Consider the following 24,200-nt stretch of genomic DNA (forward strand, 5'->3'; position numbering starts at 1 on the left):
AGACAGAGAGAGAGAGAGAGAGAGAGAGAGAGAGAGAGAGGGACAGACAGAGAGAGAGAGGGACAGACAGAGAGAGAGAGGGACAGACAGAGAGAGAGGGGGAACAGAGAGAGAGAGGAGGGAACAGAGAGAGAGAGGAGGGAACAGAGAGAGAGAGGGGGAACAGAGAGAGAGAGAGGGGGAACAGAGAGAGAGAGGGGGGAACAGAGAGAGAGAGGGGGGGAGAACAGAGAGAGAGAGGGGGACACAGAGAGAGAGAGGGGGAACAGAGAGAGAGAGGGGGAACAGAGAGAGAGAGGGGGAAGAGAGAGAGAGAGGGGGAACAGAGAGAGAGAGGGGGAACAGAGAGAGAGAGGGGGAACGGAGAGAGAGAGGGGGAACGGAGAGAGAGGGGGGACAGAGAGAGGGGGGCAGAGAGAGGGGGGACAGAGAGAGGGGGAACAGAGAGAGGGGGCAGAGAGAGGGGGGCAGAGAGAGAGAGAGACAGAGAGAGAGAGGGACAGAGAGAGAGAGAGAGAGAGGGACAGACAGAGAGACAGAGAGAGAGAGGGACAGACAGAGAGACAGAGAGAGAGAGGGGGAACAGAGAGAGAGAGGGGGAACAGAGAGAGAGAGGGGGAACAGAGAGAGAGAGGGGGAACAGAGAGAGAGAGGGGGGACAGAGAGAGAGAGAGGGGGGCAGAGAGAGGGGGGCAGAGAGAGGGGGAACAGAGAGAGGGGGGCAGAGAGAGGGGGGCAGAGAGAGAGAGAGACAGAGAGAGAGAGAGAGAGAGGGACAGAGAGAGAGAGGGACAGAGAGAGAGAGAGAGAGAGGGACAGACAGAGAGACAGAGAGAGAGAGGGGGAACAGAGAGAGAGAGGGGGAACAGAGAGAGAGAGGGGGGAACAGAGAGAGAGAGGGGGGAACAGAGAGAGAGAGAGGGGGGACAGAGAGAGGGGGGGACAGAGAGAGAGGGGGGGACAGAGAGAGAGGGGGGGAGAGAGAGAGAGCAGAGAGAGAGAGGGGGACAGAGAGAGAGAGAGAGGGGGGGCAGAGAGAGAGAGAGAGAGAGAGAGGGGGACAGAGAGAGAGAGAGAGAGAGGGGGAACAGAGAGAGAGAGAGAGAGGGGGACAGAGAGAGAGAGAGAGAGAGAGGGGGACAGAGAGAGAGAGAGAGAGAGAGGGGGACAGAGAGAGAGAGAGAGAGAGAGAGGGGGGACAGAGAGAGAGAGAGAGAGAGAGGGACAGAGAGAGAGAGAGAGAGAGAGAGAGGGACAGAGAGAGAGAGAGAGAGAGAGAGGGACAGAGAGAGAGAGAGAGAGAGGGACAGAGAGAGAGAGAGAGAGAGGGACAGAGAGAGAGAGAAACAGAGGGACAGAGAGAGAGGTGCAGAGAGAGAGAGAGAGAGAGAGAGAGAGAGAGAGAGAGGGGGACAGAGAGAGAGAGAGAGAGAGAGAGGGACAGAGAGAGAGAGAGAGAGAGAGGGACAGAGAGAGAGAGAGAGAGAGAGAGAGAGAGAGAGAGAGAGAGAGAGAGAGAGAGAGAGAGAGAGAGAGAGAGAGAGAGAGAGGAGAGAGAGAGAGAGAGAGAGAGAGAGGGACAGAGAGAGAGAGAGAGGGGGACAGAGAGAGAGAGAGAGAGGGGGACAGAGAGAGAGAGAGAGGGGGAGAGAGAGAGAGAGAGAGAGAGAGAGAGAGAGAGAGAGAGAGGGACAGACAGAGAGAGAGAGAGGGACAGACAGAGAGAGAGAGAGGGACAGACAGAGAGAGAGAGAGAGAGAAAGACAGGGAAAGAGAGGAGAGAAAGACAGGGACAGAGAGAGAGAGAGAGAGAGAAAGACAGGGACAGAGAGAGAGAGAGAGAGAGAAAGACAGGGACAGAGAGAGAGAGAGAGAGACAGAGACAGAGAGAGAGAGAGAGAGAAGACAGAGAGAGAGAGAGAGAGAGAGAGAAGAGAGAGAGAGAGAGAAAGAGGAGAGAGAGAGAGAGAGAGAGAGAGAGAGAGAGAGAGAGAGAGAGAGAGGGACAGAGAGAGAGAGAGAGGGACAGAGAGAGAGGGACAGAGAGAGAGAGAGAGGGACAGAGAGAGAGAGAGAGGGACAGAGAGAGAGAGAGAGAGGACAGAGACAGAGAGGGACAGAGAGAGGGAGAGAGGGACAGAGAGAGAGAGAGAGGGACAGAGAGAGAGAGAGGGACAGAGACAGAGAGAGGGACAGAGAGAGAGAGAGAGAGGGACAGAGACAGAGAGAGGGACAGAGACAGAGAGAGGGACAGAGAGAGAGAGAGAGAGAGAGAGGAGAGAGAGAGAGAGGGACAGAGAGACAGGGACAGAGAGAGAGAGGGACAGAGACAGAGAGAGACAGAGAGACAGAGAGACAGAGAGAGAGAGAGAGAGAGAGAGAGAGAGAGAGAGAGAGAGAGAGAGAGAGAGAGAGAGAGAGAGAGAGAGAGAGAGAGAGGGACAGAGAGAGAGAGGGGGGACAGAGAGAGAGAGCAAGGACAGAGAGAGAGAGCAAGGACAGAGAGAGAGAGCAAGGACACAGAAAGAGAGAGAGCTAGCAAGAGCAAGAGTGACAGATGGGTAGTATTACACACAGTCACATGCCTCTCACACTTGGAAACTGGAAACATACAAAAAAAAGATAAATAGTTATCAATATATATAAAAACACAGAATCCCAAACACCGAACATAATGTTGTGTAGTGTGATTTCTTCATTACCTCCCTGTATTCATCTGTTTCCTTCATCGCTTCAGGTCTCATCAGCCAGAGTCCAGCAATGGGTGTGTGAGAAAAAAAAGTATGTCTGGTCGGTGTGCATCTGTGCTATTGGCTGAACACAACCCCACCTGCTCTTCAATCTGTCTCCTGATTGGACCATGTTATCCTGAGCAACAACTGGGAAAAGTCTAATCCGGTAGAGAAAAGGTTGCCGGGCACATTCAATCAACAGCCATCTGACCTCCATGTTTGGTGGACCTCCACCTCCTCAGACACCACCAATAGGAGCTCACCATTTTTCCCTTTCAGCTGGTAACGCAGGAACTTCCTGTTGTGTGGAGGGAATCGAAAGAACAGAAGGAAAATAAAGATGTCAGCTTGTTATTTATTAGAAGTTAGACAAAGGATCAATCATCACTGTGGATGGCGGCCGTGGAAGTGATTATTATTTGGGAATGAGACTGACTTTGTATTACTATGTGGCAACACCTAGTGGAGACAATACAAATTACATTCTCTCTTGGCTGCTCCTCAATGTATGTAAAATGAACAAAGCAAATAATGATGGACTCAATCTACTGACTGGACAGGATAACACACACACACACACACACACACACACACACTACCTGAGCTCATCAGGGTTTCCGATGGTATGTGGGCTACGTAGTTTGGAGTCGAGGTTGTAATAGACTCCACCCACCTCCCGCACCCCTATCCAGTGCTGGCGTTTGAGTGGCAGGCGCAGCGGACCCCAGCGCAGATTGGACGGGACGTTCAAGATGAAGCCCATTACGTTGGATAGCTCAATACTGCCCACATCCCTGCAGGAACACAATATACAAGTCAATCACGAGCTCCCGAGTGGCACAGCAGTCTAAGGCACTGCATCTCAGTACAAGAGTCATCACTACAGTCCCTGGTTCGAATCCAGGCTGAATCATATTCGGCCATGATTGGGAGTCCCATAGGGTGGCGCACAATTGGCCCAGCGTCGTCCGGGTTTGGCCGGGGTAGGCTGTCATTGTAAATAAGAATTTGTTCTTAACCGACTTGCCTAGTTAAATAAAGGTTACACAATCACAGACTTCCATGAGTGGATTTTCAGTAGCTACTGTAATGTTGTAAATCCATGATGATGTCTGTGGGGTAAGTTGTTTCTAGATATCTATACATAAACTTGATCATGTGACCAAATATTTATGAAGGGGTCATAATTTCACGGCATCTGTGAAGGAATAAACCACATGGGAAAAGTGATAAGCAAGTTATGTCCGAAGAAAATATTTTCACAAATTCTAATGACTTTGATACTTGTATTTAAACCAAAGTAGATACTTCTATACATCAGTTGGGGTCTCTATAAGCAACAGTATGAGGTCCTTAACATTGCATGAACATGCAACCTTGTAGCTGTGTGGGCTAATATAGCCAAAATGTTTGCCTTGGGATAAATTGAGTAATTGGCCACCATATCCCAAAGAAATGATGATTACATTTAGTCAGTGCTATGCATAATATGCATAGTAGTATAGTATATTTGCAATGTGTCATGCTTATGAACTCAAGATCATCATGCCTGTGTTTACAAACGGGAAACAAGCAGGGGTCTAGCCCCTCTTAAGGTTCTTGAAAGAAGTAGCCAAGGAAGTGAGAGAAGGGAAGAAGTCCATTGGAGCAGCAGCAAGGGATGAAACAAGTTTCATGGGCTTAGTAGCCTCTAATGCAGAGAACTTTCCTACACATTGGCACATTTAAAAAACATCCCTGTCCCAGACAACTGGTCAAGAAATGGAACAATATCCCTGTCCCAGACAACTGGTTAAGAAATGGAACAATATCCCTGTTCCAGACAACTTGTCAAGAAATGGAACAATATCCCTGTCCCAGACAACTTGTCAAGAAATGGAACAATATCCCTGTCCCAGACAACTTGTCAAGAAATGGAACAATATCCCTGTCCCAGACAACTGGTCAAGAAATGGAACAATATCCCTGTCCCAGACAACTGGTCAAGAAATGGAACAATATCCCTGTTCCAGACAACTTGTCAAGAAATGGAACAATATCCCTGTCCCAGACAACTTGTCAAGAAATGGAACAATATCCCTGTCCCAGACAACTTGTCAAGAAATGGAACAATATCCCTGTCCCAGACAACTGGTCAAGAAATGGAACAATATCCCTGTTCCAGACAACTGGTCAAGAAATGGAACAATATCCCTGTTCCAGACAACTTGTCAAGAAATGGAACAATATCCCTGTCCCAGACAACTTGTCAAGAAATGGAACAATATCCCTGTCCCAGACAACTTGTCAAGAAATGGAACAATATCCCTGTCCCAGACAACTTGTCAAGAAATGGAACAATATCCCTGTCCCAGACAACTTGTCAAGAAATGGAACAATATCCCTGTCCCAGACAACTTGTCAAGAAATGGAACAATATCCCTGTCCCAGACAACTTGTCAAGAAATGGAACAACATCCCTGTCCCAGACAACTGGTCAAGAAATGGAACAATATCCCTGTCCCAGACAACTTGTCAAGAAATGGAACAATATCCCTGTCCCAGACAACTTGTCAAGAAATGGAACAATATCCCTGTCCCAGACAACTGGTCAAGAAATGGAACAATATCCCTGTCCCAGACAACTGGTCAAGAAATGGAACAATATCCCTGTCCCAGACAACTTGTCAAGAAATGGAACAATATCCCTGTCCCAGACAACTTGTCAAGAAATGGAACAATATCCCTGTCCCAGACAACTTGTCAAGAAATGGAACAATATCCCTGTCCCAGACAACTTGTCAAGAAATGGAACAATATCCCTGTCCCAGACAACTTGTCAAGAAATGGAACAATATCCCTGTCCCAGACAACTTGTCAAGAAATGGAACAATATCCCTGTCCCAGACAACTTGTCAAGAAATGGAACAATATCCCTGTCCCAGACAACTTGTCAAGAAATGGAACAATATCCCTGTCCCAGACAACTTGTCAAGAAATGGAACAATATCCCTGTCCCAGACAACTTGTCAAGAAATGGAACAATATCCCTGTCCCAGACAACTTGTCAAGAAATGGAACAATATCCCTGTCCCAGACAACTTGTCAAGAAATGGAACAATATCCCTGTCCCAGACAACTTGTCAAGAAATGGAACAACATCCCTGTCCCAGACAACTGGTCAAGAAATGGAACAATATCCCTGTCCCAGACAACTTGTCAAGAAATGGAACAATATCCCTGTCCCAGACAACTTGTCAAGAAATGGAACAACATCCCTGTTCCAGACAACTTGTCAAGAAATGGAACAACATCCCTGTCCCAGACAACTGGTCAAGAAATGGAACAATATCCCTGTCCCAGACAACTGGTCAAGAAATGGAACAATATCCCTGTTCCAGACAACTTGTCAAGAAATGGAACAATATCCCTGTCCCAGACAACTGGTCAAGAAATGGAACAATATCCCTGTTCCAGACAACTTGTCAAGAAATGGAACAATATCCCTGTCCCAGACAACTTGTCAAGAAATGGAACAATATCCCTGTCCCAGACAACTTGTCAAGAAATGGAACAATATCCCTGTTCCAGACAACTTGTCAAGAAATGGAACAATATCCCTGTTCCAGACAACTTGTCAAGAAATGGAACAATATCCCTGTTCCAGACAACTTGTCAAGAAATGGAACAACATCCCTGTCCCAGACAACTTGTCAAGAAATGGAACAATATCCCTGTCCCAGACAACTGGTCAAGAAATGGAAGGGTAAGTCATATTGAACGGAGAGATCTATATCTGAATGTAGGAATACATTCAAGATATACACAGTGTACAAAACATTAGGAACACCTTCCTAATATTGAGTTGCACCCCTCCCTTTAGCCCTCAGAACAGCCTCAATTTGTCAGGGCATGGACTCTACAAGGTGTCGAAAGCACTCCACAGGGATGCTGGCCCATTTTGGCTCCAATGCTTCCCACAGCATTGTCAAGTTGGCTGGATGTCCTTTGGGTGGTCAACCATTCTTGATACACATGGGAAACTGTTGAGCGTGAAAACCCAACAGCGTTGCAATTCTTGACGCACTCAAACCAGTGCACCTGGCACCTTCTACCATACCCTGTTCAAGGGCATTTTAAACTTTTGTCTTGCTCATTGACCCTCTGAATGGCACTCATACACAATCCAGGTCTCAATTGTCTCAAGGCTTAAAAATCTACAAATCCTCCCCTTCATCTACAATGATTGAAAGTGTATTTAACAACTGACATCAGTAAGGGATCAAGTTTTCACCTGGACAGTCTGTCATGGAAAGATCAGGTGTTCCTAATATTTTGTACATTATAATATATTGAATATATCAAAGGGGGCTGCGGAGGGGAGAACGGCTCATAATAATGGCCGGAACGGAGCAAATTGAATGGCATCACACACCTGGAAACCATGTTTGATACCATTCCACTGATTCCGCTCCAGTCATTACCATGAGCCCGTTCTCCCCAATTAAGGTGCCACCAACCTCCTGTAAAATATACCACACACCCATTCCATGAAATCAACTTTGACCTACCAGCCCCATCACCCACTTACCCCTAGCTATGTTTTCAAAACTGTAATGTTTACATGAATTCTGATTATTTCCAGGGATACACAACATCCTGAAATATATGTAGATATCTTTGTTAGAAAGAACATTTGCCTTGACGTAGTGATGCTAAATGTAAAAAAGGACTTAACTTACGCCACTCTCCCCTATGAATGCACTTACTTATGTCGCAATCGGTTTCGGTAGCTGTTTGGGTAATCATGAGTAGCTGCCATGTGCCTGACAGGGATTCAGAATGAAGAGGATATGTAAGGAAGTCTTCCTCTTTCCACTCTATAGCTGGCGTACGGCCAGTGATTGAAGTGAACTAAATTGAGCACTGCTGAGTCGACTAACATAGTTGCAGACAACACACGCACCAGAAAGGGAGAGGAGTAAACAAGATGGAGAACACAAATGAGCATAGCATTATGGTTCCAATGGCTCAGATGGTGCTTGTTGTGGATTTGAAAACCTCTGCATGGGCCACGTACATCGTTTTGGATAAAAATGTTAATTGACTAGATAGGGAAGAAGGCCATATAGCTTTGATGAGAACAGAGGTATACCTTCTTTTATCCCACCAGACAGCCTCGTATCCTCGGATCTGCAGAGCGGCCATAATGACATTCACGTCATAGTTCCCATTTCCAAGCATGCTCTTCTTGTGGGGGGTTACCAGAGTGCCGGGAGAGAGTCTGTGGAGAGGCACAAGAGAGCGATGAGGACAGAAGAAACAAGAGAGAAAAAGGTTGAGAAAGGTAGAGAGAGAGATGCAGAAGGTAGAAAGAGATGCAGAAGGGGGGAGAAAAAGAGAGAGGGGGTGAAAGAGGAAAGGAATATGAGAAATAGAGAATGGAGGAGAGAAATATCTCCCTTAGAGGACAACTTTAACCACCCACCTCTGGTAGATGTCCTGGAGAGTATCCCTGCTGAAAGCTGCCCCATCCTGGAAGACGTTATTGAGCGCGTGCAGAGCACACAGCTCACGCCGCTGCTTCTCGTGGTAGATGGGCGGTGGAGGCGTGGCCGGAGGGGTGGAGAGAGCATGCTCTCCCAGGTCTGACCTCTCCCCCCCCACCCCTTTCTGCTTGCTCAGCTTCCATGGCATACAGCCCAGGTCCTGCAGCCCCCCTCTTGCCCTCCCCTTCCCGGAACATGGAGCACTCCCCATCACCCTGTCGCTACTCTGACACGACTAGCATCGTCATGGCAACCTTTCAGTTGCTGTAGGGGCGAGCGTGTGACAAGGGAAGGGGGAGGTGGGTCTACTGGATGACACAGGGGGGCCAGGTCACTTCAACTACACCTGCTGTTTCAAAAGGGACGATTGGAAGAAAAGAAACTGCTGGCAAACAGTGTTCAAGTTGAGTGAGGAGGCCCGAATTGAATGTGAACAAAAAGTTGGGTGTATAGACATTGATATTCCAGTTGCTTCAGTATAAAATTAGAATGAACCACAAGGATCATCTATGGAAAAATTAGCAAGAGAAGCAAGAGTATGTGTCTCTTTTTTCAACTTCCTCCATTCTGATATGTGTCATCGTAACTTTTTTATGAACACCTCAAGTGTCATGAGAGCTTAGGAGTTCTTTCCATTTCTAGAGAGCCCAGAGGACCACGGCTCCACCACAGAGTTTGCTCCAGTGGAAAAGATGAGGGACCTGATACAGGAGGCTCTGTGACATGTAGACAGACGACTTCTTAAGAAAACAGCTGAGGGAGGAAGAGGCAGAAATCCATGTTTAGAGGTTTTCACCTAAATCAATGCCATGCAGAAATAACAATTTAGGGATAACTGTTTTTTAACGCGTCTTTTCAGCAGTGGTTAACAGGACGAAACACAAGACACAGAGTAAACATTTATACTAACAGCTGACTCGATAAGAGCGGCATGCTTGTGGCATCACAGTAAACTGATATAACCAGACAACAGGCGTAAGAGTGTCTTAGTATTATTTAGTATTCTGTAAAACAAGTGATATTTACAGATTAGCGAAATATGTCAAATCTACCTGATATTCAAATCCATCGCTCTATTTAAAATCCAGTGGAACACGAAGGCAGCTGCAAAGACTAGATGTTCCTTCTATGGCTGGCTGTACGTGCCATTTGTTTGATAGCATAAACATGGATGCGAAACCCTTCATATTTAGTACATTTCTGTTGCCACTTACCTTTCGCTTCATGCGATACTGTAGTATGGTTGTCATAATCCTGGTTAAATTAATTGTTTCGCCTCTTTTCCTGGGGTTGCTTAGTCCTTTGTCTTTAGCACCTTTTCCTTGTCGCGCCGTATATGAGCATGCGCAAAACGTCAATAGCTTGTTTGCTTGTCATAGGACTGGCGCAGACTTATCTGCGAACTGTAGTCCCTCCACTCCCTCGAGACTTAAAAAAAAAAACTAAATCTAGGGGTTAGTTTAGTTATCTAAAAATGGGTTGAGACCAAATATTTATTTTATGCTAAAACATCCGCAAATTGAATGAACGTTTATAAGGGCTCTTTTGACTTGCAGTTACACTAGCAGGAAATACAGTCCGAGTCACTGCACTAATTTGGAAGAAACTTTAATACTTAAACCATGGGAGGAATGTAGTAGACAGACAAGAGTGTGTGCAAGAAAACAAGTAGAGTACATGAAGGCAAATTGACATGGATTAAATACTGTTCAAAAACAGCAGTACTGTAAGAACATGATATTGATTTTACAAAATTTACCCAACAAGCCCATGCTAAGTCTGACATACTTAACAATAATAAATGCAGAGACAGTGACATCATGAGGATCAATTCCCCAAAGACAATAACAAACCCAGAATCCAAGAATGACAAAAATAAGTCAACAAAATGCACCTGTACCAAAAATGAAGTATTACTCTTCAACTCTCAATACTCCTGTCCGAGTTTCCGTGCCAACACAGAGGCCATGTCCATCAGCAGTTCCTCCCTGACTTGGTCCTCCCTTTTCTGCAGCTCGTGGGTGTAGTGTCCCCTCAGTGCCCTCATCTCTGCCAGCCTCTCCAGCAGCCCCCTCGCCAGCTCCCTCCTCTCCTGCAACGGCTTGTCTGGGTTGTTGTCCACAAGCTCAGCCCTCTGACCACACAGATACAGAGCAGTTCTGAGGCCTCCAGCATCATCCTCCAGAAGCTGGGCTAGCGTGGAGCCCGGACCCAAACAGTCTGCATGGGTGAGGACAATGAGGATGTGGCCTGTGGCACTCTCTCCGACCAGCTCCAGGAGGGCCCTGGTGGCACTAGCAGCATCCTGGTCCACCCCATCTCCAGAGCCAGGGGTCTGGAGCACCAGCAGGAAGGCATGTGGGCCTGGGCTGGCCAGCTGCAGGCTGCGGAGGGTCTCCAAGGCTCTCTTACTGTCACCCAGAGATGGACCCAGGAGGTCTGGGGTGTCTATTATGATCAGCTCTCTCCTGTCCACCACCACCCTCCGCTTGGTACACTCCATCACAGCCGCCAGGGACCCCCCAACCTGAGGGAGGCTGCAGCCAACCAGGGCATCTGCAAGGGAGGTCCGACCTCCACCGGGAGGCCCCGTAAGGATGAGCCTCAGCCCAGGCTCTATGGAAATAGGGATGGGAGAAGGCTCTGTGCCTGGGGGACTGTCACTAGAAGCCCCTGGAAAATAAATAGACATGAGTGGAACAGTTAATTCAATGAATGGAGAGGGTTTTGCGTCATGATTTCATCAAGTGCTTGTTCTATAATTAAGGAAAACAACCCACAAGACTAAAGGACAGTTGATAGGATGTTTTTTGTGCAGGAATACAGACGCAGCAAGGAACATAATAGAAATGTCTAATTTCCTCTTTCAGTTTGCTTACAGATTCCACACATTGCTTCACATTTGATAGTGAACCTGAGGGGAACAGTATGGAAACTAAATTACACATACAGTACCAGTCAAAAGTTGACACCTACTCAGTCAAGGGTTCTTTATTTTTACTATTTTCTACATTATAAAATAAATAGTGAAGACATCAAAACCATGAAATAACACATATGGAATAATGTAGTAACCAAAAAATATATTTCATATTCTTCAAAGTAGCCACCCTTTGCCTTGACAGCTTTGCACACTCTTGGCATTCTCTCAACCAGCTTCATGAGGTAGTCACCTGAAATACATTTCAATTAACAGGTGTGAAATGTTCAAATTTGTGGAATTTCTTTCCTTCTTAATGCATTTGCGCCAATCAGTTGTGTTGTGATAAGGTAGGGGTGGTATTCAGAAGACAGCCCTCTTTGGTAAAAGACCAAGTCCATATTATGGCAAGAACAGTAGTTCAACTAAGCAAAGAGAAATGATAGTCCATCATTACTTTATGCCATGAAGGTCAGTCAATACGGAACATTTCAAGAACTTTTAACATTTGCAAAAACCTATCAAGAGCGGATGAAGAAACTGGCTCTCATGAGGACCACCACAGGAAAGGAAGACCCAGAGTTACCTCTGCTGCAGAAAATAATTTCATTAAAGTTACCAGCCTCAGATTGCAGGCCAAATTAATGCTTCAGAGTTCAAATACCAGACGACATCTCAACATCAACTGTTCAGCCGAGACTGCGTGAATCAGGCCTTCATGGTCTATTTGCTACAAAGAAACCAATACTAAAGGACACCCATAAGAAGAGACTTGCTTGGGCCAAGAAAAATGAGCAATGGACATTAGACTGGTGGAAATCTGTATTTTGGTCTGATGAGTCCAAATTTTAGATTTTTGGTTCCAATTGCCATGTCTTTGTGAAACGCAGAGTAGGTGAACGGATGATCTCCGCATGTGTGGTTCCCACACATGCGTGGAGGTGGAAGCATGGAGGTGGTATGATGGTGCTTTGCTGGTGACACTGTCAGTGATTTATTTAGAATTCAAGGCACACTTAACCAGCATGGCGACCACAGCATTCTGCAGCTATACGCCATCCCATCTGGTTTGCGCTTAGTGGGACTATCATTTGTTTTTCAACAGGACAATGACCCAACACATATCCAGGCTGTGTAAGGGCTATTTAACCAAGGAGAGTGATGGAGTGCTGCATCAGATGACTTTGCCTCTACAATTACCCGACCTTGAACCAATTGAGATGGTTTGGGAGGAGTTGGACCACAGAATGAAGGAAGAGCAGCCAACAAGTGCTCAGCATATGTGGGAACTCCTTCAAGGCTGTTGGAAAAGCATTCCAGGTGAAGCAGGTTGAGAGAACACCAAGTATTTGCAAAGCTGTCAAGGCAAAGGGTGGCTACTTTGAAGAATCTAAAATATATTTGGATTTGTTTAACACTTGTTTACTACATGATTCCATGTGTTATTTCATAGTTTGATGTCTTCACTACTACCCCAATGTAGAAAATAGTAAAAAGAAAAAACATTTGAATGAGTAGGTGTCCAAACTTTTGACTGGTACTGTATAAAGGAACAGAACGTGCAATTAACTAGAGAAGGGAGAAAAGAGAGGGAGAACCTTACCAGAGTTGTTTCGAATGATAACAGTGAACCCGCTGAGTTTTGTGAATGAAGCTGATAGACGAACAAAACCATATCAATACATTATCAACACTTTTAGAGTTATGAATCAAAGACATGATCATTTATAAGGTGGGTGGGTATTAGCAATCTCTTACCAACTATAAACCTCCAAATACGTGACAGCCACTTCAGTAAGTACCGTAAGCCTGACACAAAGACAGAATTAACAAATCATTCACCACATCATACATTATTCTATAATTACCTAAAACCTGTGATGGCAATCAATGAATCTACTGCACATTTAAATTCCGATGAGTTTAGTAAACATGTTAATGAATATTTTCCTGAGTGTGGGTTTTGATAAGGGAAAGGGAAGAATTGTGACAGTACGTACTACGAAGAGTTCCCATCAGGTGGCTCACCCAACCCCACAGTGAGGACACACCTAAAACAGAGGGAATAATATTTAGTTTAAAATAGGATTTAATCAAGAAGACATTTAATTTAATCTGTTGCTCAGATGAAGATATGCAGGCGGAATAATGCAATAGGGTTCAAGGTTCAACCTCCAGGCATGATGACATACCAGTGAGTGTGCAGAAGAGATGGATGGGCCATCTTATCAGAGCTGGGAGGGCTGCAGCGGACCAAAGAGATAAATTAACTCACGCAATATCAAACAAAATTCTATTTACGGTGGCATAACAAATTGATTATAAAGCAATCAGATGCACAACACCAGCTGATGTTAAAACCATACAGTCAGTCCCCAGATGGAAGAGAGGATCATCTTATAGATAAGACAACATTATGTATATCAAAAAGGCATTTGCTGAAATAGTACTGTTGTGGTGTAAGACTCCTGACCCTGTGAGAATCTGTAGAGGAGATATCCCACCACAGTGAGAGCTCCTGTCAAAACACTGTTGAAGTCCAACCACAGACCTGCAGGGAAAGATTAGAGAAGCATGAGACGGATCAATGTTCTTTACTTGTCAAGAGTTTAACCTTTAACCCCAATACATTTTGAAACGGGGTATTTTTTGTTTTACTTTTATAAACTGTGGGTTTACCAGCTTGGTACACTTGTGTTTTGTATGGATTTTAGTCTAAATACGTTATTGTATATATTTATAATATGTAGCCTACATTTCGGATTCAACGGGCTCTACAGAGATTGAAACAGATTTATTAAAAAAAAACTCCGGTCGGCATGTTACACAGACCGAGCAAATGTCGGTATGATACTTGTTACTTTAACATCTCGGACGGATAGGATAACAGTTAAATTTATCGGATGTGAATATCCTTCTTACCAGTGCTATCATCTCCACAGTAAGTTGAGGTACAATCGCTGTCCGGTTTGCAGTCGCACTGGTCCATATTAACAGGTAAACCCGGTCCGTATGCTACTGGCCAAAACCAAAGCGCCATCTCTCGTTACTTGTTACTTTGAGGAGTCGTCGGAACAAAGGTGTTCTTTATTGTAGCTGAATGAGCGATATAATGCAGTATGTGTGGCACTGAGACACTCCTTTTTTCTAATCATACAAGTAGGACGGGAAATAAAGGTAACTGCCAAAATAAAGGAAACACTTGAGTAAATGAGGATATATAAATTATTAAAAGCAGGTGTTTCCACACAGGTGTGGTTCATGAGTTACTTAAGCAATTAACATCCCATCATGCTTAGGGTCATGCAGAAAAATGCCCATTATTTTAGCTACTATGGCAAGAAGAGTCTTCAGTAGCTAGGTTTTCCTCCAGTTGTCGACAAATTGAATGCAAATATTCTAACAAATATATGCGCTTTTTCCCACCAAACTGAAACTGACTTGTGGATAAAAATCAGTCAGTGATGACATTGCACACACATTTACTTTTTCACGTACATTTTAATCTGGTCTTTGCATGTGCAATCTAGCCAACAATTTGCAGATACAGTGAGGGTATAGGCTATAGTCTACACGTGTTGATATAATGGATGAGTAAGAATATTTGTATTCGTCAAAGGGCAGCCAAGCATTGAACATGTCACCAGAATAAGACCCTTGATACTTATTGGGAAGAGGCATCAAGCTCATCACAGGGTTCAATTCTCGGGCCGACTCTTTTCTCTGTATATATCAATGATGTTGCTCTTGCTGCGGGCGATTCCCTGATCCACCTCTACGCAGACGACACCATTCTATATACTTTCGGCCCGTCATTGGACACTGTGCTATCAAACCTCCAAACGAGCTTCAATGCCATACAGCACTCCTTCCGTGGCCTCCAACTGCTCTTAAACGCGAGTAAAACCAAATGCATGCTTTTCAACCGATCGCTGCCTGCACCCGCATGCCCGACTAGCATCACCACCCTGGATGGTTCCGACCTTGAATATGTGGACATCTATAAGTACCTAGGTGTCTGGCTAGACTGCAAACTCTCCTTCCAGACTCACATCAAACATCTCCAATCGAAAATCAAATCAAGAGTCGGCTTTCTATTCCGCAACAAAGCCTCCTTCACTCACGCTGCCAAGCTTACCCTAGTAAAACTGACTATCCTACCGATCCTCGACTTTGGCGATGTCATCTACAAAATGGCTTCCAACACTCTACTCAGCAAACTGGATGCAGTCTATCACAGTGCCATCCGTTTTGTCACTAAAGCACCTCATACCACCCACCACTGCGACTTGTATGCTCTAGTCGGCTGGCCCTAACTACATATTCGTCGCCAGACCCACTGGCTCCAGGTCATCTACAAGTCCATGCTAGGTAAAGCTCCGCCTTATCTCAGTTCACTGGTCACGATGGCAACACCCATCCGTAGCACGCGCTCCAGCAGGTGTATCTCACTGATCATCCCTAAAGCCAACACCTCATTTGGCCGCCTTTCGTTCCAGTACTCTGCTGCCTGTGACTGGAACGAATTGCAAAAATCGCTGAAGTTGGAGACTTTTATCTCCCTCACCAACTGATCGCTGCAGCTGTACATAGTCTATAGGTAAATAGCTCACCCATTTTCACCTACCTCATTCCCATACTGTTTTTATACTGTTTTTATTTACTTTTCTGCTCTTTTGCACACCAATATCTCTACCTGTACATGACCATCTGATCATTTATCACTCCAGTGTTAATCTGCAAAATTGTATTATTCGCCTACTTCCTCATGCCTTTTGCACACATTGTATATAGACTGCCCATTTTTTCTACTGTGTTATTGACTTGCTAATTGTTTACTCCATGTGTAACTCTGTGTTGTCTGTTCACACTGCTATGCTTTATCTTGGCCAGGTCGCAGTTGCAAATGAGAACTTGTTCTCAACTAGCCTACCTGGTTAAATAAAGGTGAAATAAAAAATAAAAAAAATCACCACATGCACATTCACCACCTTCTGTAGTTTATAATAATTTATTTAATCTGTAGCTTAATAAACTGCATGCTTTCCCGAGTCATAGTGGGAGGACTACACAACATATCATCCCATGACTCAAAGTTTACTTCGAAATGATGGTTCTTACACTCACTGAACTAAAATATAACTACAACATGTAAAGTGTTGGTCCCATGTTTCATGAGCTGAAATAAAGCAATCTTAGTAATGTTCCACACTCACAAAAAGTTCCTCAAAAATGGTATGCACAAATGTGTTTGAATCCCTGGTAGTGAGCATTTCTGCTATGCTAAGATGATGACACCTGACAGGTGTGCCATATCAAGAAGTTGATTAAATAGCATGATCATTACACAGGGGCACCTTGTGCTGGGGACAATAAAATACCACTAAAATGTGCAGTTTTATCACACAACACAATGCCACAGATGTCTCAAGTTAAGGGAGCATGCAACTGGCATGCTTACTGCAGGAATGTCCACCAGAGCCGTTTCCATAGAATGTAAATGTTAATTTCTCTACCATAAGCCGCCTCCAACATAGTTTTAGAGAATTTGGCAGTAAGTCCAACCGACCTCACAACCACAGACCACATGTAACCACACCAGGCCAGGACCTCCACACCCAGCATAGTTTTAGAATAGCCCATCTAGACAGCTGATGAAACGGAGGAGAATTTCTGGTCTGTAATGAAGTCCTTTTGTGGGGAAAAACTCATTCTGATTGGCTGGCCCAGGCCCACCCATGGCTGTGCCCCTGCCCAGCCATGTGAAATCCATAGATTAGTGCATCATGAATTTATTTACAAATGAAATTTTATTGACTTCATTATATGAACTGTAACTCAGTAAAATTGTTGCATTTTTATTTTTTGTTCAGTATTGTTCTTTTAAAAAATCATGTATTCAGTACATGGGACTTTAACCCATCAGCACAGGCTTTTATCTGCAACAAGTCAATTTGATGGAAAATGCACATATTGTTTTTATGCCGAATTAAGAATATTCACCTGAAAATCTGTTGCCAATTGGATGGAAACCTAGCTAGTGACTTTGAAAGAGGGGTCTCAAAAGGTACATAGGGGGTTTAAAGGGTGTGTGAGTGTCAACCTTATGAAACACTTATGGAATATTCTGTAGTGGAGCCTGAGACAGTGTTTACCACCATCAACAAAACACCAAATTATTGAATTTGTCATGGAGTCGCATCCCCCCAAAAGTGTTCCAGACACTTGTACAATCTGTTCCAAGGCGCATTGAAGCTGTTCTGGCAGCTCGTGACGGCCCAACGCCCTATTAAGACACTATGTTGATGTTCCCTTTACTTTGGCAGTTACCTTTATGTTCAAAAACTGCAGACAAGTAAAATTTGAAGCAATTACAGACAATTATATAAATGGTTCCTTTTCATTTTTTATTAAAGTTTAAAACATGTAAAGAAACAATATTATTCTAGCAACACAAATGAGAAACTTTCCATTTTAAGTACAGTGATATATCTCAGATTAGAAACCTTAAAATGGAAGCCCAAAGATAGACCAATAATCCTGCGATCTAGTGCATCTGACCAGAATATCGACAGCAACATATTTTGACATCTATGCCTCATTTGGTGAGCTGTGCAGTCAGGGCGTCTATTAGCTCCTGTTTCTTGGTCCCTGTGACCTTCACCCCAAACTGCTTACAGGCGTCCTTCAGCACGGGCACTGTCAGCTTACCCAGGTTGCCTTTCTGTACGTGACCCCTCAGCTCGTCCTCAGACATCTCCACCTTGGGCTTCTTTTCTGTACCGCCTGCCACCTCAGCTGAACACACACAGGGCCAGGATGTTACAACAACCAGTATTTCAACAGTGAGACTGCCAGCTACTACTCTGTTCTTTCTTACCCCATGGGCCGGACCAAAATCTCCCCTACAGGACACAAAGCAAGTAAACCATACACCACAATATAGTTCATACAGAACTCACCTGGTTTGCGTTTGGGTGCAGTCTTGCCCTCTGGGTTGTAGTCAGCAGGGTACACCAGATCTCTGAACTCCTGAGCCAGGGAACCAAGACGCTGGTCCATCATATTCACATTGGGCACTGAGAGAGGGAGAGAGAGAGAAAGATACGGAGAGATTGAACAGAAAGAAATGGACAAGAAATAGCGAGCTTGAGCACTGCTAAAAAAGAAGCATGTGGGCCAATCAGGAGCATATGGTGTGTGTGTATTCATCTTACTGGTAAGATCCTCTATGTGCTCCGGGGCCATGAGATCTAAAGCCAAGGCTTCCAGGTTCCTGTAGTGCTGCTGGAGGACTGGGTTCTCAAATGCATCACTCCTGGAACACAGGAAGAGCAACACAGACAATATAGGAATGGGAATCTCAAGAATAATTCTAGGATGTTTACAATAGTGTTCCCCTTGTTTTCTGCTATGCTTTCACTGTAATGTTTTATGCTTGAACTCTTTTCAAAATGTGAATCCTGGTATGAAATAATAATGTTTAGTATTCACTGTAATAAAAGGGCCGTACCTGTATTTGAAGCGCAGCTTGTGTACTATCTCCTTCATCTTGTCCACCTGAGACTTGGAGGCCGTGGGAAGCTGAGGAGTGTCCAGGGTACGGATGTCATCCGCGTAGGGCAGGAAGATGCCATGGAAGCCTGAGGCAAACACACACGTCATTACAATTAGTCTGAACGTTTAAAAGTATTTTAATTGTGTGGTATTTGTGCAAGACCACAGCTGCAGTGGGACCCAATGACAGTACCTGGAGCCGCAATCTGGGCCTGGCCATCATCCACCTCCTCTCTTTGGGGCACCAGCGCTAAGAAGCGCGGTGGAGAGTTACGAATCCGTGTATATTTACACAGAGCAAACACTTTCCTCACACTACACCTGCGCAGCAACGCTGTGAACACACAGGCACTCCCTGGGATGGAAAAACAGGACATGGTGAGAAAGGGGTTAAAGTTGGAATTAAAAATGGAACTTGGAGGACGAACATGGGCTGACGTTTCCCAGATTACAGTTTCACTTGTAGTTATGTTTTCAACTGTCACCGTTTCTCTTCCCATCATAGTGACAGGTTCACACACACCTGTGACCATTTCCTCCTCTGGGTAGATGAAGACAGCAGATCTGAGGTGGTGGTGCAGTTTGAGACGCTCCATGGGCTTGAACCCAATCAGCTCCAGACCCGGGTCAGAAAACTTCTTTATCACATCCACCTCGTCTTTCTCCATCACTATCTGCCTGCCTGCATACACCTATACAGACAACACACATCACATCTTGACTGAAATTAACCAAACAGAATGAGAAATATGAAATCATACTTTCTTTTTTTATACCCCTTTTTCGTGATATCCAAAGATTGGTAGTTACAGTCCCATCCCATCGCTGAAACTCCCGTACGGACTCGGGAGAGGCAAAGGTTGAGAGCCGTGCATCGTCCGAAACAACCCAGCCAAGCCGCACTGCTTCTTGACACAATGCACGCTTAACCCGGAAGCCAGCTGCAACAATGTGTACACCTGGCTACCGTGTCAGCGTGCCCGGACCGCCAAAGGAGCGCTATGGGACAGGAACATCCCTGCCAGCCAAATCCTCCCCTAACCCGGACGACACTGAGCCAACTGTGCACCGCCCCATGGGTCTCCCAGTTGCGGTGCCGGCTGCGACAGAGCCTGGACTTGAACCAGGATCTCAAGTGGCACAGCTAGCTAGCACTGCGATGCAGTGCCTTAGACCACTGCGCCACTCTGGAGGCCCATACTTTCTGTGATACACTTTAAATATATATTTCTTTGGTTTGATTTGAGATTCCCACTTAGTTACCTGAACCCTCTTGGTGTCACTGGGGAGCAGCAGACTGCCCGTCTGTGTGTGGTAGAGGCGTGTCTTGGTGCGGACGGGCTCGTTGTTGTCTCTGTAGAGCTTGATGGCGTTAGGCTTCCTGGCCTGTAGGGCCGTGATGTACACACCCACTGCCACGTTCATCCCTTCCCCCAGACACAGATTCAACCTGACACAGAGGACAAGAGAGGAGCCATCAGCAACCAGGGCCCTATTCAGTTTTGTTAAACATTTGTAACATCTAAACATGTCCTATAACAACACAGTCTAGAAGAAAAAGAAACGCACACCTATTTAGGCAAGGTGCTGGCTAGCGGAGTAGACAACTTGAAAATAAAAGTGCCACACCTATACAATGATGAGGGAAACAGTGCTGGGCTGTGCTCTGTACCTTGCGACTGATCTCTTCTTCATCTCCTTGGCTCTGACCCTCTTCTGGAGGTCCTCCAATTTCCCACAAGGCTCCATCTGCAGGCCCAGCTCAGCCTCGTCCTCAGGGGGGCTCACCACGTCACAGAAGAAGAGCGAGACGTCGAACCCACCTGGCTTCATCAGATGCATAAGGTCTATCACCACACCTGTGAGTGACAGAGAGAGAGTTCACTGATCCAACATTGTTTATGATAAGCTAAACATTTGCAAGACCAAGATGTATTTCCAGCCCCTTTCAAACCCCTTCAATCAAATCAATCAAATTTTATTTGTATAGCCCTTCGTACATCAGCTGATATCTCAAAGTGCTGTACAGAAACCCAGCCTAAAACCCCAAACAGCAAGCAATGCAGGTGTAGAAGCCCTTCACCTTCAACCCTGTTACATCAAGGAGGCCTACTGCCATAGAGATACAACTATGTATGTTCTATCTCTTTAACAACTGCCTTCCCCCTTTCTCCAGACCCACCGGTCTCTTTGAGGTCGCTAGCCTTTGTGCGGGCCTGGCGGTCGCGCTCGCTGTCTCCCCCATGTGGTGTGTCTCGGCAGGTGAAGATCATGAGGCGTTTGTGGGAGAGCCGAAGCTTGATGTCACTGTAGAGGTTGGAGCAGCACCACAGCGCCTCACCCAGGTTGGTATTCCCACTGCCCATTGTCTCTCCTGCCACCTGGGCACCTTTCTCCCCACGCAGCCCATCCACATCCTGCACCCGACGGGCACCTAGAGGAGAGAGAGATGGGAGGAGATAAAAGAAAAGGATAGACAGAGAGATAGGTGAGGAGGAAGGGTAAAGATAAGCAGATTGGAGATACACAGAGAGAATAATAACAAATGTTAAAATGGGTTCCAGAAGAATCCAAGACTCGATCAAAACACACACTGAAACTGCAGGCCAGGGGGACATACCAGGTAAGTCCAGGTCGTGGTAGATATAGACATGCTTGAAACTGTTCCTGGGGTTCTTGCTCTGTTCCGTCCCATAGAACACTAGAGCCACCAGGTCCTTGTCACTGCTGATTATTTTACTGGTGTAGACGCTGCGGACACACTGGGGAGGGAGAGTAGCACAATACAATAAAACACTGTCAGAGGGTTAAGTAGGACCACAGAGATCAAGAGAGGAGTGGGAAAGGGCCATCAGTCATGTCACTTCTCATGGTGCTAAGAGTTCAGTCATTTTCATCATGTCTGAGATAAGGAGAGAAACAGAGAGGCAGGAGATGGGGTGAAGAAAGGACAGGAAAGGGTAAGGGAAACCAGAGAGGGAGTTAGAGACAGTGAGAGAGAATGACTACCTGCATGGTCATGTCAAATGGCGAGGGTTCTTCATCCTCCCCCTTGATGAACATCTCCTTGGAAGCATCCACCAGAAACACCAGGCTGTCACGGCCTGTGCTCTTATAGTCCACTGTGGAGAGGGATTACATTACATATGCCAACCCCCATTCTATTCAGTATTGATCCATTCAATCACCATCAATGTTGGTCTTACCTCCAGACTCATCCCTTTCCTCTCCATCCACATCTTCATCCTCATGGTGGTAGTCGTTCCACTGTGCCATTGAGGCATGCACTAATCTTGCCCTTAAAATAACAAGGAAACACACGCATACGTGCATACGTGCACACACACACACCGTGTGAGAGAACTGTGGTTGTTATAAAACTCTGATCAGGTAATACCAGATGATGTCGGGTTCAATTTCATGTGGCACTCAAGTCGCCTTTTGGGTAAGTGGCTAGTTAGTTCTTGAGAACTCAAGGAGGGTATACCCACTATACAGTTGCCCCCCTTTTGGGTTCTTAGCTGATAGTATGGACCACAACTACTCTCCCTCCCCATGTGAACCACAATCCCGGCGCTCTGTTTACTCCCGAAACTCTAAACGCATATACGCCACTTGCGAAAAGGTTTTGTAAACCTTTGGAGTGTAACTTTTATATAAGCGATAAATAATATTTAAAATACAAAACACACACTTTTACTGTGCACTCAGCTACGATATCTCCATTACACCAATGCGTTCCACATTTCCGGTGTTTCTTAAAGATACAGCCGTGCGCAACTTTCAAAACTGCATGCGGTAGGTAAGTCTTCTGTATTTGATTACCCCCCCTATATTCAGGTTAAGTTCCAAATGTTTCCAAAACTGTATCCAACACCTGCATTTGCGTTTAGACAGAACATTTGGGGGAGCGTCGGGGAATAGGCTGCAGACAACTTTTTGAATATAATATAATCACAGTTTCTAAACGGTATATGGTTATCTTAGCATCCACTTATCAGCATACATAAGAATGCACTCTCATTTAAACTATACAGACGAATGAAAGCATACCTTATGGCCGAGTGTATGATGTTACAAATGTGATTTCGTTGGAAATAGTTAGCTACAAGCCTTGTTTTGTCTTGATGCAGATGTTGATATCAGACCGTAGTCGTGTTTAATTGCGTCGTCAGTTGCGACGTGAACGCGCATTACTTTTTCTATGGTGAAAATGTTCGTGGGTTCATGTAAAGCTAAATGTGCATAGTGCCATCTACTGTGCGATTGAGGTTGAGACGATTTATGAAACAAATATCGGCAAAATATTTTTCATATCAATCGTAAACTCACTTACACAAACACAAGATTTCTTAATTTTATTACGGATTATTGCGTACATTTCACAATATTTGATCAGACGCTTTGACGATGTAGGTCGTCACCGTCAACTGTTTGAAGCTAGCCACAATAAGGATTGTGGAATTTGCAGTTTCCCTTCAAAATAAGATTCCCCATTGAAACATGCAAATGAATACAAATAGTGGAATAATACCTATTTGGACTAGATGCCAAACAAGGTTGGATGTTTTTATATACATTCAAAAAAAGACAATAAGTAGTTAATTTGACACAAAAAAAGTAAAGAATCAGTTGAAATTGCACTGTGGATGTAATTAGACTTCCGTATTGCATTGGGGGCATACTTATAATAAGCACTATCAAATCACATTATTATTTTTTTTTTCACCTTTATTTAACCAGGTAGGCAAGTTGAGAGCAAGTTCTCATTTACAATTCCGACCTGGCCAAGATAAAGCAAAGCAGTTCGACACATGGTGTAAAACAAACATACAGTCAATAATACAGTAGAAAAATAAGTTGATATACAATGTGAGCAAATGAGGTGAGATAAGGGAGGTAAAGGCAAAAAAAGGCCATGGTGGCGAAGTAAATACAATATAGCAAGTAAAACACTGGAATGGTAGATTTGCAGTGGAAGAATGTGCAAAGTAGAAATAGAAATAATGGGGTGCAAAGGAGCTAAATAATAAATAAATACAGTTGAGGAAAAGTTAGTTGTTTGGGCTAAATTATAGATGGGATATGTACAGGTGCAGTAATCTGTGAGCTGCTCTGACAGCTGGTGCTTAAAGCTGGTGAGGGAGATTAGTGTTTCCAGTTTCAGAGATTTTTGTAGTTCGTTCCAGTCATTGGCAGCAGAGAACTGGAAGGAGAGGCGGCCAAAGGAGGAATTCGTTTTGGGGGTGACCAGAGAGATATACCTGCTGGAGCGCGTGCTACAGATGGGTGCTGCTATGGTGACCAGCGAGCTGAGATAAGGGGGAATTTACCAAGCAGGGTCTTGTAGATGACCTGGAGCCAGTGGGTTTGGTGACGAGTATGAAGCGAGGGCCAGCTAACGAGAGCGTACAGGTCACAGTGGTGAGTAGTATATGGGGCTTTGGTGACAAAACGGATGGC

The 24,200-nt window shown here is 45.0% G+C and overlaps 3 protein-coding genes across 4 annotated transcripts; all 3 read right to left on the reverse strand.

Moving 5' to 3' along the window:
- Positions 1-2,349: 2,349 nt before the first annotated feature.
- Positions 2,350-9,684, reverse strand: LOC118397037 (josephin-1-like). Of its 2 annotated transcripts, none has more exons than XM_035791449.2 (5): positions 9,475-9,684; positions 8,200-9,013; positions 7,867-7,995; positions 3,406-3,526; positions 2,350-3,030 (listed from the first exon to the last, which is right to left on the reverse strand). In XM_035791449.2, the coding sequence occupies exons 2-5, from the start codon at positions 8,469-8,471 to the stop codon at positions 2,992-2,994; spliced, it is 561 nt and encodes a 186-aa protein (XP_035647342.1). In that variant the 5' UTR covers positions 8,472-9,013; positions 9,475-9,684; the 3' UTR covers positions 2,350-2,991. The 2 variants fall into 2 exon arrangements, with proteins under 2 accessions (XP_035647342.1, XP_035647336.1); XM_035791443.2 differs by having other exon boundaries at positions 3,332-3,526; positions 9,475-9,636.
- A 167-nt stretch (positions 9,685-9,851) lies between these two features.
- LOC118397030 (GTPase IMAP family member 4-like) lies at positions 9,852-14,382 on the reverse strand. The gene is made up of 7 exons (XM_035791431.2): positions 14,103-14,382; positions 13,654-13,731; positions 13,373-13,423; positions 13,181-13,231; positions 12,939-12,989; positions 12,784-12,834; positions 9,852-10,933 (listed from the first exon to the last, which is right to left on the reverse strand). Exons 1-7 carry the CDS (start codon positions 14,218-14,220, stop codon positions 10,188-10,190), a joined length of 1,146 nt encoding a protein of 381 aa, XP_035647324.1. The 5' UTR covers positions 14,221-14,382; the 3' UTR covers positions 9,852-10,187.
- Positions 14,383-17,561: 3,179 nt separating this feature from the next.
- On the reverse strand, positions 17,562-22,959 carry LOC118397048 (X-ray repair cross-complementing protein 5-like). The gene is made up of 13 exons (XM_035791459.2): positions 22,791-22,959; positions 21,944-22,035; positions 21,747-21,859; positions 21,358-21,499; positions 20,920-21,171; positions 20,410-20,596; positions 20,001-20,187; positions 19,261-19,429; positions 18,931-19,092; positions 18,694-18,823; positions 18,398-18,498; positions 18,143-18,259; positions 17,562-17,978 (listed from the first exon to the last, which is right to left on the reverse strand). The coding sequence occupies exons 2-13, from the start codon at positions 22,011-22,013 to the stop codon at positions 17,779-17,781; spliced, it is 1,830 nt and encodes a 609-aa protein (XP_035647352.1). The 5' UTR covers positions 22,014-22,035; positions 22,791-22,959; the 3' UTR covers positions 17,562-17,778.
- Between the last annotated feature and the right edge of the window lie 1,241 nt (positions 22,960-24,200).

This window comes from Oncorhynchus keta, chromosome 2 (genome assembly GCF_023373465.1).
Source record: "Oncorhynchus keta strain PuntledgeMale-10-30-2019 chromosome 2, Oket_V2, whole genome shotgun sequence".
Taxonomy (NCBI): Eukaryota; Metazoa; Chordata; class Actinopteri; order Salmoniformes; family Salmonidae; genus Oncorhynchus; species Oncorhynchus keta.

Excerpts from the sequence above, each read along its gene's own strand:
- LOC118397037 (XM_035791443.2), bottom strand. The coding sequence starts at position 8,471 with ATGGGGAGTGCTCCATGTTCCGGGAAGGGGAGGGCAAGAGGGGGGCTG. Across the intron at positions 3,527-7,866 it reads GTCTGGTGGGATAAAAGAAG|GGATGTGGGCAGTATTGAGC; the intron begins GTATACCTCTGT and ends GTGTTCCTGCAG. Across the intron at positions 3,031-3,331 it reads GGAAACCCTGATGAGCTCAG|GAAGTTCCTGCGTTACCAGC; the intron begins GTAGTGTGTGTG and ends TCCACACAACAG.
- LOC118397030 (XM_035791431.2), bottom strand. The coding sequence starts at position 14,220 with ATGGCGCTTTGGTTTTGGCCAGTAGCATACGGACCGGGTTTACCTGTT. Across the intron at positions 13,424-13,653 it reads CCTCTACAGATTCTCACAGG|CCCTCCCAGCTCTGATAAGA; the intron begins GTCAGGAGTCTT and ends GGTCCGCTGCAG. Across the intron at positions 13,232-13,372 it reads TCTCTTCTGCACACTCACTG|GTGTGTCCTCACTGTGGGGT; the intron begins GTATGTCATCAT and ends CCTCTGTTTTAG.
- LOC118397048 (XM_035791459.2), bottom strand. The coding sequence starts at position 22,013 with ATGGCACAGTGGAACGACTACCACCATGAGGATGAAGATGTGGATGGA. Across the intron at positions 18,260-18,397 it reads GCACATAGAGGATCTTACCA|TGCCCAATGTGAATATGATG; the intron begins GTAAGATGAATA and ends TCCCTCTCTCAG. Across the intron at positions 17,979-18,142 it reads TGCACCCAAACGCAAACCAG|CTGAGGTGGCAGGCGGTACA; the intron begins GTGAGTTCTGTA and ends GTGTGTGTTCAG.